The sequence below is a fragment of the Suricata suricatta genome, chromosome 8 (assembly GCF_006229205.1).
Source record: "Suricata suricatta isolate VVHF042 chromosome 8, meerkat_22Aug2017_6uvM2_HiC, whole genome shotgun sequence".
In the NCBI taxonomy this organism is placed as follows: domain Eukaryota; kingdom Metazoa; phylum Chordata; class Mammalia; order Carnivora; family Herpestidae; genus Suricata; species Suricata suricatta.
The window spans coordinates 106,327,376-106,345,654 of record NC_043707.1 but is presented as its reverse complement, the minus strand read 5'-3'; the positions used below and the strand labels follow the sequence as shown (position 1 = coordinate 106,345,654).

General features: G+C 38.5%; 1 protein-coding gene and 1 long non-coding RNA gene across 4 annotated transcripts in view; one reads left to right on the top strand and one right to left on the bottom strand.

The window, feature by feature from the left end:
• The window catches only part of LOC115300330 (phosphatidylinositol 3-kinase regulatory subunit gamma), a 131,468-nt gene that overhangs the window by 8,000 nt on the left and 105,189 nt on the right, over nt 1-18,279 (bottom strand). For all 3 annotated transcript variants that reach the window (XM_029950010.1, XM_029950011.1, XM_029950012.1), the window contains 4 exons: nt 10,210-10,352; nt 7,666-7,842; nt 4,207-4,281; nt 3,620-3,790 (listed from right to left, as the gene is read on the bottom strand). In XM_029950010.1, the coding sequence (XP_029805870.1) occupies nt 3,620-3,790; nt 4,207-4,281; nt 7,666-7,842; nt 10,210-10,352 (566 nt within the window). The remainder of the gene's footprint in view (nt 1-3,619; nt 3,791-4,206; nt 4,282-7,665; nt 7,843-10,209; nt 10,353-18,279) is intronic.
• LOC115300333 lies at nt 1,540-7,671 on the top strand. The gene is made up of 3 exons (XR_003912603.1): nt 1,540-1,570; nt 1,830-1,892; nt 7,620-7,671. It is a non-coding gene; the product is annotated as an uncharacterized LOC115300333 (long non-coding RNA).

Here is an 18,279-nt window from a genome sequence, read left to right as displayed (position 1 = left end):
CGCACGGTGGCCCGCCGGCGGGGACGGCGGGGGACCGGCTATCTGAGGCCAACCGAGGTTCCGGCTCCTGGGATTTTTGATAGGGATTACATTGAGCGTGTAGATCAGTTTGGGAAGTTATTTCCATCTTAACAATATTAAGTCTTTTAATCCATGACCACAGGATATCTTTATACTTATTTAAGGTCTCCCTTTAAATTCTTTCAGTAACATTTTAGAGTTTTCACTATATAGCCGTTGTACTCTTTTTGTTTTAATCCTAGGTATTTTTGATGACATTATAAATTACATGCCTTCTTCATTTCATTTTCAGATTATTACTGGTATTTAGAATCCTGATCTTTTAATCTGCAACCCTGCCAAACTTATTAGCTCTAATAGTTTATACTTTCTTTACCAAACTGGACACTTCTTATTTTTATTTTTCTTGCCCAATTATCCTAACTAGAACCTTGTATACAATGACAACTAAAAGTGGTGAAAGTGTATATCTTTGTCTTCTTCCTGATCTCAAGGGTAAGTATTGTCTTTCACCATTAAGTATATTAGCTCTGGGTTTTTCATAGATAGCCTTTATCAGGTTGGGGAAGTATCCTCCTATTCCTACTTTGTTCAGTGCTTTTTTTTTTTTTTTAAACATGAAAGAGTGCTAGATTTTGTCAAATGCTTTTTGTGAGTCTACTGAAATAATCATGTGATTTTTGTTCTTTGTTAATGCAGTATATTATGTTGATTATTTTTTTAATGTTTGTTGATTTTTGAGAGAGAGAAAGACTGAGTGTGAGCAGGGGAGGGGCAGAGAGAGAGACACAGAATCCTAAGCAGGGTCCAGTCTCTGAGCTGTCAGCGCAGAGCCCTAAATGGGGCTTGAACCCACAAGCTGCAAGATCATGACCTGAGCCAAAGTTGGACATTTGAAGATTTCCCAAACTTCTGTTTGTGATTTCCAGTTTCTTTGCATTGTGGTTAAAAATCATATTTTGTGAGATTTCAACACTTTTAAATGTACTAAGACTCATGGCCTAACCTATGGTCTATCCTGGATAATGTTTCATGTGTACTTGAGAAGAATGTGTATTCTATAGTTGTTAGATGTAGTGTTCTGGATAGCTCAGTTAGGTCTAGTTGTTTTATAGTATTGTTCAAGCCTTCTGCTTCCTTTTTGATCTAGATCTACCTCTAATCAAAATTTTTATCCCAAATGGCAATAAGGATCAGAGTTGAATCCCTAACCTGTGAATACAGGTCTTGCTGGCTGCAGGTCTTTAGCCTAAGAAGACTGTAGAGTTAAGCAATTTCTTCTTAAGCTTCTTTATGATGTCATTAACAAAAATTAAAATGGAAAAACAAGTGAGTTCCATATGTGACTTCCTACTACATAATCATTTGAATTTTGCTATGAGAATCTCCTAAAAACCTGTGCTCACATCCCTACTTAGGCAAATGTTCTAGATATATTGGGAGATTACTGTAGACAGAATGGTTGGCAAATAAGTGGAAGTCTTTGTGATGCCAGAATTTTGCTTCCAGCCACCCTCAGTGTGAATGCCACCATGATATCTGACTGCAGGTGATTTTTATAGTCAAGGGAAATCCACAATGCTATGGACTTAAATCTAGTCAAGTCTGAGGCTAAAGGAAGGAGAAAAAAAAAGAATACACCTTCGCAAGAGATTTGAAATGCTTGCTGGTCTCCCAGGGATAAACAGAGCTGCTGGACAGGCCCTTCCACCAGCCAAGTCATTTTCTTACAGGCCGCCTCCCGATGACCTGGGTTAGGGTAAGGGGACCAATGCACTGGGCTTATTAACTTTTTTTTTTCTTAAAAGATATCAAATTCTGCAAGAACCATCCTGTCCTGGCATTTCCTTCAGATAATTTAAGCAGCCCAGGTAAGAGAGAAAATAAATGTTTCAATAAATTATATCTTTGCATAATATTAACCCAATGCACTTTTCAAGTCCTCCCCCACTTTCTGTCCATAGATATCCCATTATTCATCCTTTCAAAGTCCAGGTCAAATGCCACTTCTTCCATATAACTTCCCATTCCTCCTTCTCCCCCAGTATTAATAGTTCTTCATGTGTACAGCCTACTGATGATACCTATTTCACAGTGATTCTATTTTGCTTGGATATTTAATTGTTAAATGAAGAAACTATGGAACGATAGAAAAATGTGGGCTTTGAAACCAGGTTAACTTAGATTCAAATCCTGACTCCATGACAGACATAGACCACTAAGGACAAGATGATCATGTAAAGCACTGAGGGCTCTGTTAATGATTGTCTTTTGTCCATCCTCACCACCTTAGGGGCAGAATCATCTTGTCATTTTTGCTTGCTTTCTGCCATGTCCATCAGTAGCATCATGATCATAATAATATTGGTAGGTAACATTTACTTATTATGTACCAACACTAATCAAAGCGCGCGCACGCACACACACACACACACGCGCACATATATGCTCATTACATTATCTATATATATATTCAGATGAGAAAACTGGGCAAAGAAAGGTTAAGTAACTTACACTAGGTCACATACCTGGTAAGTAGAGTCAGCATCTGAATCCAGTATACCTGGCACCAAAAGCTTGCTCTCATAACCATCGTACTATACCTTCACTCTAACTATGATCTTTGTCAATGAAGAAGTATATATGGCATTTAGGTAAAATGTGACAGGCATTATTAGTTGTCCCCAGAATTTCACATTCCATTAAAAGGAAACCAATAAGGGGCGCCTGCGTGGCTCAGTCAGTTAAGCATCTGACTCTTGATCTCTGCTCAGGTCATGATCTCACAGTTAGTGAGTTTGAGCCCTGCATCAGGCTCTGCGCTGACAGCACAGAGCATGCTTACAATACCTTCTGCCTCTCTCTCTGCCCCTATCCCTACTCCTGCTCTCTCTCTCTCTCTCTCAAAATAAATAAATATTTTTAAAAAATGTTTTAGGGAAACTAGGAGCACCTAGGTGGCTCAGTCGGTTAAGAGTCCAATTTTAGATCAGGTCATGATCTCATTTTGTGAGTTCAAGTCCCACGTCAGGCTCTGTGTGGACAGCTCAGAGCCTGGAGCCTATAGTGGATTCTGTATCTCCCTGTCTCTCTGCCTCTCCCCCTCAAAAATAAATATTAAAAACTTTTTTTAAAAAAGGAAACTAACAGAATAGGCTTTTTCAAACAAAATCATAAAATTATCTTATGGAAAATACCTAACATTTTCTATCAGTACCCCAACAGAATACTATTTAAGTACAAAATTTACATAGTAAAAGTAAAAACAGTTCTTAATCAAGCCTTAAACAGACACTACTAAAGAATTATGTGATCTTTTCAACTGAAGAACTCACACTACTTTTCGCAAATACCTGAAATCCAGTAGTAACATTGCAGGGACTAATCTACTTACCTTTAAATTAAAATCCCCCCAAATAATTTCAGATATCATTTCTCCTAAAGCAACAGACTGTTTTCTTTCTACAAATATTAATGGTCTAAGCCATGGGTCCTCATTACTGTACTGAAATAATTTCAACTGAATTTGATGAGGGGCTGAGTTTCTATTAATGAATGCAGAAGTTTTCAAAAGAATAACCCCCCAGAGAAGACTTACACCACAGAGCAAGCATAACATCCTTTCTTGCTACTCTCACGAATTAAGAATGCACCATCAGGTTTCCCATAAAGCAAATCCTCTGCTTGTACTCGATTGATATCCTCAACAAACCAGGTTTTCTCATCATAATGGGGCAGGTTTTCATCTTCCTCGTTGATAAAATATGACCTAAAAATTAAACGTTAAAATGTTATTCTAACAATCAGGTTACTTCTATCTAAAAGCAAACTCATGAATAAAACACTCTTCTAAATCTTTAACCACAAAATGACAAAGTAAAATAATTACTTGTATGTTTTTTAACAACTTCATTACTTGCTATGGTGCAGAAAGCACAAAATTCACGTCTCATCCAATCAGCTGACACATGAATGTCTGAACGAGCAATGCTTATGCACCCAGGTTTCATGTGGCTCAGCAGGTCTCTAACCTTAAGTCCTCTTCAAGCAATTCAATTCAAAAGATGTACAAAGTTCTTGATTCACTGTCCTCAAGTGACAATGAGAACCAACATTTAGCATGTATAGATGGTCCAGGTCTCATATTGGGAACCAAACCCTCTGACAGAAAGGTAAAGGACTTACTCATCAGCATCCTCATTTTTTATTCCCAGCCAGGCATTTAGGCGCTTCTGTCTGACTCCTTTGTGATTGAGCCATCTGCCAGAAGGAAGACACCAGTGTCAGTATCTATACCAACTCTGCCCAAAGTAGACATGTCCACACCAACCACATTTCCAGAATCCAGGAACCTCTTATTTTAACCAATTCCCACTAAGAATAGCCAGAGATTTTCTTAAACTAGTTTCTCTTTAACTTTTCCTTCAACTTTCTGCAAAAAGCAGAAACACAGGGGTACGGTACCTGAAATTAGGCACTTCTCTCATTTTTCATTTGCCTTTTCTAGAAGTTTGTACCACCATAAGCACCCATACACTTGCACTCAAACACAGGGGGATATGTGTTTCCAAAATCATTAATTACATGCACATGGTGTCACATTAGCAATCTCCATAAGCCAGAAGACTGAAGTCCTGGGTGGCCTACTACATTGGGTTAAATATTCCAAAATAATTTATAACTCAAGGCCTATTTTTGCACCTAAGCAAGCCACAAGAAATTCAGGGTAACAATATGAGTAATTAATATAAATTTATTTCATCACTAAATATTTTTTAAATATACCAAACCAACACTTTAGGTGCAAAATGACATAAATCATTACATTTAGTTCCACTGACATAGCCACTGGTCTAAACTTGAGTGAGTATAAAAACTCATTCAGTCCATTTCTGCATCAGTTAGAAGGACATTAGGTTTGAAGTTGGTATTGAGGAGAATAACTACCAGGACTTCAGTGATTTGATGAAACCTCAGATGCAAGGCCTTCTAGCCAAGCATCTGAGGTTTCATATTGTTGGAGCATTCCCAGCATCCCTGGGGGTTGCAGCTTTCTGTAAGTTTGCTGTGGCCAAACCAAGAAAGAAGGCATATGTAGATTTCTACAGAAATTATGATTCCATGGGAGATTTTGAGGAGATGAAGAAGGCTGGTATCTTTCAGAATGCAAAGTGATTTTGGAATGTAAAGCATTTCTTTGGATTGAGTTCCATGGAAGTTTGTCGCTGACCTGTATTCTTGAACTATGAAACATAAATATTAGGTTATGGAATAGTTTCCTTGATAAATAAACTAACAAATACTGTGCACAGTTAAAAAACAGAAACAAAACTCTTTCATTCATCACCATCCTCCAACCAGATTCCTGATCATTCAAGTCTCATCATAAACATCATCTCCTCAGGGAGGACTGCCCTAATTATCCCAACGAAAGCAGTCCCCTTGTTATTCTCTATACTTTGCCTTATTTTAATCACCTTCCTACCACTTTCCTAAAATTCATTATTTTGTATTTTTACTTATGTTTGTCTTCCCCACTAAAATGTAAGCTACTTTAAAGAAAGGAGTCTGTCCTGTTGTTCATGTCCCCAATGAATGCCAATGCCACCATCTAGCAGATATTCAATAAATACCTCCCTAAACACTCTAAATGTCTTTAGCAGCAGGTCATGATTTATCACCTACAATGTTATCTGAGCTCTCTTTTATATTTAGCTTACATAATTTGTCAAGGGAAATTTCAAGGTCTAGTTTGCCATACTTATTCATGCCTCTTGGGATGGTATATTTCTTAATAATCTCATCAATTTCCAGAGAAAACAAGGGCTTCCATTCATTCCTTCGGTCCGAGGCATAAGCCTTCTTCTTGGGCCTTTCTTCAGCTTCTTTATGTGACCAGACCCACATAAGCTTTCCAAGAACAGACACACCCTGATTTTAGACAAAGGTACCTCCTCTTCTTTCCAAAGGTCTTCTGTATGCTAGGTGTACTTGCTTGACTTTTTTTTAACCACAATAGCACACTGAAATGATCCCTAGAAAGGAGTTACTAAAAACTACTCAGCACAGCATAGTTGTAATTGCCCCCCAAACTTATCACCTTAAATTTTACTCTACTAAAACTCAACAACCACTCTTCCAACCTCTAAGCTTTTATTTTCTCCCCTCTCCCTTTCTCACACAAACCCTGAAGCCTATGGAAAACCTACTCAGAGATTTTTACTCTGTCTTCTGCCAAGAGTTTGAATAAAGTTGTGTTACATGCTTGAAAGTCACCCATAAACATATTTCATCACAGTCTATTCATTACCTAGAACAAAACCTAATCTACCTTCCTTTTTCATGGATTCTCTCCTTCCATAAAACAATTATTTGTTCTAAAAATCTAACACCTTGTTCTGATAATATATCTTTCAATCTATATTTGAATAATATCCCTATATCTAACCAAATCATACAGTTTTCCATAATATTAAAGAGTTGGGTTTTAACTCTTTAAATCCTCAGGTCAAATTATCTTGCATGCCTGCTACTGGCACATTTCTATTACTTGAATACAAAATTTTATTTCTTAAATATAAAAACCCTTTAATACACTGTCTTATATATTTATTTGTAGCCCCCCCACTATTAATGTCCTTGTCTATGCCCATGAGGAATAGTTTCTATTTCTGTGGTTCTATATGTAATCAAAGATTCTGGTTTTATATGTAGGTGTCACAGACTATGGGTCTAGAGTTCTCTCTTATCCAGCAAAAGAGCAAACACAGAATTGAATACAAGAGAGGCTAATGTCTGGGAGGAGAAAGAGCCCCGAACAGGGGTTTTGTCTCTGTATTTACTGACCTCACAAGATACTACCCACGTAGTAAACGTGAAGAAAACAAGATCTTACCCACATGGTCATGGAGAAAACAATCAGACAGTAATCATAAGCTTGTGTGTAAGAAGCATCTGAGGGGCAAGTGGAGTCTGTTACCAAAGTAAGATGGAAAGTAAGTTCACTCATGATCCCATTACAGTATCTCACTAGCTAACCTTGGGCATTTTCACCCCGTGGTGGCAGCTTTTAGCCATAAGATTTTTTCTAACCCATTTATGTAAGTAGAACCTATTTCCCCACAAGTAGGCAAACATTAACCTGTACTTTAAAAAAATTTTTTTAACGTTTTTTATTTATTTATGAGAGACAGAGCAAATAGGAGAGGGTCAGAGAGAGAAGGAGACACAGAATCTGAAGCAGGCTCCAGGCTCTGAGCTAGCTGTCAGCACAGATCCTGACATGGGGCTTGAACCCACGAACCATGAGATCATGACCCAAGCTGAAGTCGGATGCTCAACTGACTGAGCCACCCAGGTGCCCCAACCTGTACTTTTAAAGCTACACTACATTGCTCAGGCCATACCCATCCTCTGAGATTTCCATTTGTATAGACTGGAGTCTAGAATGCTACATTCTGGTTTGCCCCACACTGTTGACTTCAGGTAAACTCTGGTACTGCCAACTACTAACCAGGATTGCTTTCCCAAATCCTTAAAATCTCACTGGCTGGTTCCCAATGACAAATCTCTTCTTCTACCTCTAACATGTCTAGCAGAATGTGATGTTGGTGTTTCCTCCCATGCTCCCATGCTGCTACTCACACAAGGTGCTGATCTCGGATCTTGCGCAGCTGGATTAAGTCAGGTTTGATACTGTTCATTTTTTTATCTATTTCTCGGTTGTCCAAAGCTTGTTTCTTCAAATCTTGCTCTAGACGCATTTTGCTATCATGAATCTCACCCAGACGTGATTTCAACTTGTCATAATTCATCATAATTCTGCGAAAATATTTTTGACATATTAAGGCTAAACCAGGAACCAAGCAGAAGCATTCTATAGTACGAGCATAGTCCTTAGTATCTTAAGTGTGGTGGACATCTGTTGTTTTTGCCTGGTCCACATCCATTCTCACTCTTGGTAATGGCACCTTGGTCTTCCCTGTAGGTAAGGGTTCCCTGCCCCCACCTCAGAGTCATGCTGAATATTCACACAACCCAGCCTGGGCAATAAGAGTAATTCCATTACAGCCTATCACCACACTCAGGCCACAGTGACTGGTTCAGGAATGAGAGTCAATTCTAGGACTTCTGCTAGAACTATTATAAACGGAGATTCTCTTTCCACTCAATTGCTAAGTTATAAATATATGATTTTACAACTCCCAGCAGCTATACTGCCAACCTCATAGGGAAAGCCTGCCTAAGGAAGAAGCCAACAAAGAGAAAGACTAAGGCAAAAGACAGACTGTGAGAGAAAATCCTGATGACCTTATTTGGGCCCTGGATCCAGCCATGACTAAACAAGTAAAGCTCTATGTATGATATTCAAGCGGTAGCACAATATAACAGTTAAGAGCAACAGCTTTGGAGTCAGCCTGCCTAAGTTTGAATCTCTGCCCTGCCACTTGTGTGGCTATGGACAAGTTATTTAACTTCTCTGTGCCTTTATCTCCTCATTTGTTTAAAATGGATACCTACAATAGTACCCTACTTCACTAAATTATTATGTGAATTAAATACAGTAATACATGTAAAAGGAATAAACAGTGCCTGGTACACCTTGGTAAGCACTCCGCAGATAATGGCCCTAAGCTTTTCTAGCACACAAAGTTTTGCTGTGCTCTGAAGGCAACAACTGTTTGTGTCACTCATTGTCACTTAAAACTACATCGTTTTATATTAGTATTAAAACTTCATCATCAGCTACTTTACCTCCCTTGCAACTGAACTACAAGTTCTTTTCTCTTTCTTCATCTTAATAATAATAATGGCCATTTATTGATATAATATGCCAAGATACATACATACAGACACATGCTTTTCTGCAACATAAGTATGCATGTGTGTGTCTATCACTTGATTCTCACCACATTTCAAAAAGATATTATCCAGTTTATGGAGGAAGAAATGGGCTCAGAGAGTTAAGTAACTTACCCAAGGTTACACAACTAGCAAGTAGTCAACAGAATTCAAGCCCATGGTTTTAATGGTTTAAGCTATCCTGCCTCAACAGCACTTGGCCCTATTCTTACACACAGAGAAATTCACTGACACTTTTGCTAGTATGAGAAGTAATTTTGCCTTGCCCTTGAAAATGATTCAATTTTATTTATTATCCACTTTTTCATTCCTCAACCCACTGTTATTTGGCTTGGTCTCCAAATATTGCACTAAATTTGCTATGATAAAGGCTTCCAGTATCCTTTTAGTTGCCAGACCCAGTACTTCTCATGCTGTGCACTCTCTCTGTGTAATCTCATTCATAGCACCTATCACCTACACACTTATGCCTCCCAAATCCTTTCTGTGCCTTGAGTTCCAAAATCAAGTAACGAGCTACCTGCCTCTCAGATAACTCCATTTGGTTTCTCACAGGAACCTCAAACTCATTGGTTCCAACCCTGAACTTTCCTCATGTCCTTTCTATTTTGGCGAATAACACCATTCCTTAGTCCAAGAATAATCTAGGAATGATCTTTGACTTCTCGTGCACTACCATATCTGGTCAGGTATCAAGTCCTTGGTATTTCCATTAATTACCCCTCCTTTCCTGCCATTGCTCTGATTGAGTCCCTCACCATCATTTAACCTGATGCAAACACTGCAGTCACCTACAACAGTCAAGCTGGTCTTGCTTCCCATGGTCTTGTTCAGCCTCCAATTTATTTTCAGACTGCCACTGTTTATTTTAAGTTCAACAAATATTCAATGAGCATCACCATGTACCCTCATAACAGGTGCTGGAGCTATCAGAGAAAATAAACCACCATCCTTATTCCACCAACAAGCTTGCAGTTTAGTGGGTGTGACATTCAGCAAAGTCACAGTAGGAATCAGGACCAGATACAGTAGGGGTAGGGACAAAACCAGTCTCCTAAACCAGTCAAGAGAATCAAGGAAATTTTTCTTAAAGAGTCATGTGTAAGCTAAATCCTAAAGGATGAGCAGGAGTTAAAAATTTGGAAGGATGTAGAAGGAACACAGAATAGAGGAAGTTCAATTTGGTGCAATTAGTGGAAACAGCAAATAGTTCCATATAACAGGACTATGAAGTTTACAGGGGTAAAAGCAGACACGGCAGAGATTATAGGGGAAGAAAAGAAGTCTCCTCTCACTAATGCACGTGGAAGTGTTAGGTAGATTTACCGTTCAATTTCCTTTTCATTCCCCTCTCTGCGAAATCGCTCGATATATTCTTTGCTATGTTGTTCTTGTGTGTGACACTGCTCTTCAAATATTTTAATTGTTTCATTAAAAGCTTCAATTGCAGTCCTCTTCATCTGTATTTCCTACAAAAGAGAGAAAAGACATATATCATTATCATTTTTTTTCTGGTAACCTTGGTCTTAAATCTTACAAATCTAGTTACAATTCCATAGAAAATTAAAGATGGCTAAAACAACTCTTATTTAACCCTTATTACTTATATGCAAAATATATCATTCAAAACCTAAAATAGAAGAAAAAGAATGATTAGTTGAAATATAGCTGAGATTCACAAAAAGGCCTGAGTTGCTTAGATTAATCCTAAACACGTTCAGGTTTTCTTTTTTAAAGTTTGTTTATTTTCATATATAGGGAAAGCATGGGTGCACTAGTGGCAGAGGGAGAGAGAGAATCCCAAGCAAGCTCCATGCTGTCAGAGCAGAGCCCAAGGGGCTCAATCTCACAAACTGTGAGATCATGACCTGAGTTGAAATCAAGAATCCAATGCTTAACCAACTGAGCCCCCCAGGCATCCTGAACACTTTGAAGACAAGGATAAAGTTATGCCTTTGCACTTATTATAGTGCTGACCCCCAAAAGGTGCTGAAGAAGTAAATGGATAGAGTGGAAGAGTCCATACACCAACATACAAAGGCTTATTCCCAGAAGAGTCCTATAGAGTCTATTTATTCTTACTATCATTTCTAAAACATGTAGTTTTCCAAACATTAATCAGTAGATTAATCTGATTAGAAACAGAAAATGAGGGGCACCTGGCTGGCTCAATCAGTAGAGCATCAGACTCTTGACCTCGGGATTAGAAGTTTGAGCCCCACATTGGGTATATAGATTACTTAACAATAAAAAAAAAAATCTTTAAAATTTTGTTAATGTATGTTTATTTTTGAGAGAGAGGGAGGGGCAGAGAGAGAGGGAGACAGAATCTGAAGCAGCTTCCAGGCCCCGAGCTACCAGCACAGAGCCCAACACAAGGCTCAAACCAACAAACTGTGAAATCATGACCCGAGCCAAAGTGGGACACTTAACTGACTGAGCCACTCAGATATCCCCCAAAAAAAATCTTTAAAAAGAAAAGAAAATGAAAGGAGGTAGAATAGCAGCTAAGTCAGTGCAGAGGAGTGCCTGAGTGGCTCAGTCAGTTAAACGTCTGACTTCTGCTCAGGTCATGATCTCAAGGTTTGTGAATTTGAGCCCTACATCAGGCTCTCTAAGTCAGCAGAGTCTATTTCAGATCCTCTGTCCCCCTCTCTCTCTGCTCCCCTACTGGTTCGCTCTCTCAAAATAAATAAACTTCAAAAAATAAAATAAAATTAGATGCAGAATAAGATAAAAAACTAAAAACTTCACTAATGTCAGGAGGCTAAGCCATTTAGCACTAGGATTAGTAGTCCTATACATTTTGATGAGCTCTGAGGTTATTTGTAGACTTCAGCATCTGAACTCAGATTCCCCCAAGTCTTCAGAGGGTTAAATTTTGTACAATTTATATAGAAAGTCAAGAAAGATTTTAAAGGTCTAGAAAACTGCTTTCCTGAATATTTACAATTTTTAAAGTTGTGGGGTTCATGGGAGAATTCCTCAAAACTATTTAGTATTGATTAATTTCAACAAATGATTACTGAGAATCCACAATATACAAAGTACAGAGTGGTGATAAAGAGATTAATAAAATATGAAGCCTGCCCTCCAGGTTTCAGAATGCACAGGTAAAATAGATTTCTGAACTCTAATAAGGTTTTGTTCCAGGTCATGGTAGAGGCAATCAAGTCAGAGTGTATTAGTTACTTACTGCTTTACAGAGGCTTCGTGGAGGCTACAAGAACCTTATGATGCTCCATATGGTTGAAGTTATATGTATCTCAAATAGTACTGTAAACTTATTGGAATGCCCATATCTAAATATTTAGCTACAAATTTTGCAACTCTCAATATAGTGGAGGGTCCTGGCTCCCTTGCAAGGTCAAAAATTACCTATGAAGCCATGGCCCTATATCCTTAAAGATGACACTAATAATTTAGACTTTATGAACACTAGTGTATGTGTTGGTAGGTAGGGCAGCAAAGGGAAAAGTATTTTATAGCATTGCCAAAGCAGCAGCTAACCCATACACAATACCACTATACCTACCCCAAAAAACTATAAATCTACCTGTATCCACACCCCTTCTCTCCTCTCTCCTCTCCAGCCCCTCTTATGGTTCCTTCTCATCAGCATACAACTACAAGTTCTAGTAACTCCACTTTGAAAAAATAATCCCTTAACCCTAAATTCTCTTCCTGTCAATTGAGTTCCTTGAACGAAATATCTATATGGGCTGTCTCTCTTTCCTCATCTCTCATTCTCACTCCAACTCACTCTTCTCTGGTTTCGTACCTACCTTTCCACAGAGACTGCTCTTTCCAAGGTCACCAATGATCTCATTGCCAAATTCCTGTCCCCTATCCCAATCCATCACTAAGTCCTATCACTTCCTCCTAATTACATGTAATCCAGATGTCAAATATCCCCACATGCAATCTAGTCTCACCCTGTGCCAACTGTGACTCAGGATACACTATCTATTCCCATTCGCTGGGAAGAATTCACTTCCATCAAAGCAATCCAAATTTTATCTAAGGTTTCACAGAAAAAAACAGAGGCAGTCTATAACACTTATAAATAGTGGAACATTTATAAACAGAGGAGATAAATTATTTAACTTCCCTTTAACACTCACTACCCTTACTGTCCCAACACATCTCCTGTACTGCTAACCACTGGATCTTCCTCTTCTGCCACCTCCCAAAGCCTTAAACATCCATGATCTTTCTCTGCTCAGCCATGTTATGTCTTGCTCTCAAGTTCCCACACAGAGAGACTTAGCCCTCTCCTAGCTTCAACTTAGTGGCTTTTTTGGTTTCCTCCATCTATTCCCATTCCCAGGTGTCCAACCAAGGATTCCAAGTCCAGAATGCAGTCTCACACAAGCTGCTCAGAACTCATACTCTGTGGTTACATCCCCAATATTACCAAGCATGTGGGCAACATGCGGAGCCTTTTTTGCTTTCTCTAATCATGACAAGAAAGTGGAAATGCAGTTCTAGGGGTGCCTGGGTGACTCGGTCACTTAAGCCTCTGACTCTTGATTTCAGCTCAGATCATGATCTCACAGTTGATGAGATCGAGACCCGCACTGGGCTTTGAGCTGATGGTGCAGCACCTGCTTGGGATTCTTTCCCTCTGTCTCTGCCCTTCCCCAGCTCATACAGATACCTTGCTGAGATGACAACCTTTGAGCAAAGACTTGAAGGAGAGAGAGGGTTAGCCAGTTGACTATCTGGGCAGGTGGGGCAGTGGGAGAGTGTTTCAGTCAAGAAAGCAGCCAGTAAAACACTCAAAGCATGTCTAGTGTATTTGAGGAACAACAAAGAGGGTAGTGTGTTTGGAGTACAGGGAGAGCAGAAGTAATGAGGTCAGAGAGGAAGAGGAACATAGATTATGCTGGGCACTGTAGAAAGGACTCTGGCTTTCCTATGCATAAATCATGGAACCACAGACAGGTGTTAAAGGAGTACTGTGATCCTACCTAGGTTTTACAAGTATAGGTTTCCCTCACATTCTCAAAGTACAGAGTTCCTGCGATACCTTTCACAAGCCAAAATGGCATAAAGCAAAGAAGCAATTAACTTTGATTTACATGGAAAAAATTTTTTGAGTGTTCCCAAACTCAAAAAGTATCTTCTCTTAGGCTGTTTTTTCTAATACCTTAGGACACATCTTACTAACAGATGCACAAAATAAATGGAGAGAAAGCACAGATGCTCATAGACACAGTTCAAAGCTATGGCGGCTTGAGGCTGAGAAGCTGAGTGTAGTTCCAGGGGAGAGAACTTGGCAGCACCATTCCCATTGCTCAGGGTGCACACTGCCTTTGTAACAGCTCGCTACAAAACAAACTCTGAATGCTATTGTCACTTTTTGCCTTTTTTGGTAAAAGCAGAAGTTTTCAGATTTACTTCAATTAATGAAAACAAGTACATATGTAGGTCTTTCATAAGAGCCAAGTGGTGTAACGCAAACTTGCAAAATGCAGGGGACACCCGTATCTCCTAGCTTCTCTGCTGAGAACTGATTAGGGGGAGGGAAGCATGGATAAGGGCAAGAAGATCAGTTAGGAGGTTTCTGTGGTAAATCAAAGTAAGAAATGATAGGGACTTAGATCAAGGTATTAGCAGTGGATGTAGGGTGAAGGAGTTGCATTGTGGCTATATTCTAAAAAAGTCAACAGAATCTTGATGGATTTGATGGAAGGTGTACAAGAAAGAGTCTGGGATGGCTTCAAGGCTTTTGATCTGAGACAGAAGGACATGACTGCTCTCAACTAAGATGGGTAAGGCAAAGGGTAGAACCGCCCTAGTTCAATTTTATGAATTCAGTTTGACAAGTTTAAGAGATATTAAATATCCAAGTGGAACTGTTGAAAAGGCAGTTGGCTATATAGGAGTCTAGAATTAAGAAGAGTTAGAAGAAGCAGAGATCTAAGTTTGTGAGTTATTGGTATATAGATGGTATGTAAAGCCATGGGGCTGTTTGAGATCACCAGAGAGTGAATAAGTAACCAGAAAAGAGAGGATCAAGGTCAAAGATGAGAAGTCAGCAAAGATGATGGAGAAGGAACCACCAGACTCAGTTCTCAGTTGTCTCTGCTTATTTCCAGATCTGGAAGTTCCATTTATAATTATTATTATGGTTTTCTGTTCCACCTCTTATCTATAGTAATAATCATATTGGTTTTGCATACAACCATGTGTTTTTAATGTTTACCATTTCTTTTAGTGTAAGGTAATATAAGTGCATATAACAAATTACTATAAAATGAACATTACCAGCAACCCCAGAAATTCCTTGTGTATCCTTTCTGGATCATAACTCCCTGTCTGTGCCCACTCCACTTCCCCCACCTTGGTGATAATACTATCCTGCCCTTTATGAGGATATTTCCTTATTATTCTTTATGATTTTACCACTTTATGCCTCCATCCAAAGTCACAAAGTTAACATTTGCTTAGTTTTGTACCTTCTATGAATAGACCTATAGAATATGTACATGTATTCCTTCACTCAATATTCTTTGTGAGAATAAACCATGTTATTTGTTGCCCTTTAAATAAATATACACACACAAATATAGTCACCCATCACTGTTTTGTTTGATGGAGAGAAAAGGGATCAAAGCATGTCATTTTGGCTAATGCACATTGTGTTTGACAAATGCTGTCAGAGTACTTCAACCTTTTGTAGAACAGAGTCATCTCTTCCTCTGTGCTTCTAGAGTAGGGCACGGTATCTTGCCTAGATACTACAAATGAACTGAGTTTGAATTTAGGAGATTTGTAATCCAATCCTGATAATGTCAAAAACTGGTTATGTCCCTTACGAGAGTCTTTCTATGCTTCAAGTTCCCATCTATAAGATGGAGATAACGGCAACCCCAACTATATTTCAGAGACTATATTTCATAGAGAGAGAGAGAATGACACACACACACAGAGAAATGGAAACCGGAAATCAGGTAAAAAAAAAAAAAGTGGGGTGGGGGGATTATATATCCAAAAACATTTACTGAATACATTAGTCTAGTCATGATATATTGTAACAATAAATGATAGTATACCATATACATTTTCCCCTACCTTGCTTTTGTTACTTAATGTATCTTAGAAATCACTCAGAATCAGGAAATATAGATAGACCTTACGTCATTTTTTTGATGGTAATAAAATAACTTCATATTTTGTTTTTTAAAAAAGAAAACGTCATTTTTGTTATATATTATTGTTATTAATGTGCATATTATTATTTCTATTACTTCCTCCTATTTTTAACTGTATTTTTCCCAGATCCTGTTAATTCTGTCACCCCAAATATCCCAGCATATTTTTATGAAGTTTCCCTTCAAGTTAGTGAGTATACCCACAGCTGAAATCACTGTTCACACACTTCTACATGCTGTTTCCTTTGCCTAAAACTACATCATAAACATTTCACAGGTCATCAGAAATTCCTAAAAAGTACATAGTTAATAGCAGTTGCCTCCAAGAAATGGGGACTTTTATTCTGTATGCAATAATTCATATAATAATAATTCAGCAATTATTTAATTTAATAATTCAGTAATCTATATTTAACACATATATAACCATTGTACTTTTTTTTTAAAGAAATATTTTTTAATGTTTTATTTATTTTTGATACAGAGAGAGACAGAGCATGAGAGGGAGAGGGGCAGAGAGAGAAGGAGACACAGAACCGGAAGCAGGCTCCAGGCTCTGAGCTAGATGTCAGCACAGAGCCCAATGCGGGGCTCGAACCCACGAACAGTGAGATCTGACCTGAGCCGAAGTCGGAGGCTTAACCGACTGAGCCACCCAGGCGCCCCCCATTGTACTTTTTAAAATTCAAAGTTTTAAAATAATTTCTGAAAACCTATTTTAATAGCTGTATCATGTTCTATTTCACCACCCCTTACTGTTGCCCACTTATGTTGATTCAATCTGAAGAGGCTTTAGTAACTTTTTCCCCATTCTACCCCAAACACTGGCCTCATCACACATAATTCATCTGGAAAAGGTAAAGGAATACAGAGAGAAACTGAAATTAGGAGGGTTAAAAAAAAAAAAGCATACACACAAAGGCACACCAGAGATATAGCTTAAGTATCATGTAGAAAGAAAAACAAAGTATTAAGATCATTCTGAATAACTAATTAGTAAAATAAAACCTGAAAATAAAATGGAATTAAACATCTCATATAGGAAAATAGACAATTACAGCATTTCTGGCTGTAATCCCATAACTTTTCCCAGTCAATACTATATCTCATTCCTAATCTGTAATCCTCATAGGGCAGTATCCCCTAATAAACCCCAGAGCCCTGAATATCCAGGTTCAGTCTCTACCTTAACATTGCCCACCAAAGACACTCCCTTGGAAGTAAGATCAGTGGCTATGGGGCTTAAAATATCAATAATATAAACACTAGGATCAAAATAAGAAACCATGAGTTACAGTAATACTAAAACAGCTCACTGCTGACTACACCTTCCACACCTAACAACTATAAACTATAGACAAAGATTTAAGAAACATGTATTTCACATTATAGTCAACTTGTCAAAAAACAGAGAATCTTGAAAGAAGCCAGAGAGAAGAAATGTGTCATCTACAAAGATCTTCAATAAAATTAATAGCTGATTTCCCATCAGAAACCATGTAGGCCAGAAGGCAATGGGATGGCATATAAGAAAAAAAGAAAAAAAAAACCTGTCAACCAAGAATTCTACATCCAAGCAGTACTGTTCTTCAACTAGAAAAAGAGCAAATGTATATATATACCACATCTTCTTGATCCATTCATCAGGTGATGGACATTTAGGCTCTTTCCATGATTTGGCTATTGTAGAAAGTGCCGCTATGAACATTGGGGTACATGTGCCCCTGTGCATCAGCACTTCTTTATCCCTTGGGTAAATCCCTAGCAGTGCTATTGCTGGGTCATAGGGGAGTTCTATCGATAGGTTTTTGAGGAATCTCTACACTGTTTTCCAGAGCAGCTGCACCAGTTTACATTGCCACCAACAGTGTAGGAGGGTGCCCGTCTCTCCACACCCTCGCCAGCATCTATAGTCTTTTGATTTGTTCATTTTAGCGACTCTGACCGGTGTGAGGTGGTATCTTGGTGTGGTTTTGATTTGAATTTCCCTGATGATGAGTGATGTTGAGCATCGTTTCATGTGCCTGTTGGCCATCTGGATGTCCTCTTTGGAGAAGTGTCTGTGTATGTCTTCTGCCCATTTCTTCACTGGATCATTCATTTTTCATGTATGGAGTTTAGTGAGCTCCTTGTAGATTTTGGATACTAGCCCTTTATCTGATATGCCATTTGCCACTATCTTTTCCCATTCTGTTGGTTGCCTATTAGTTTTTTTTATTGTTTCCTTTGCCTTGCA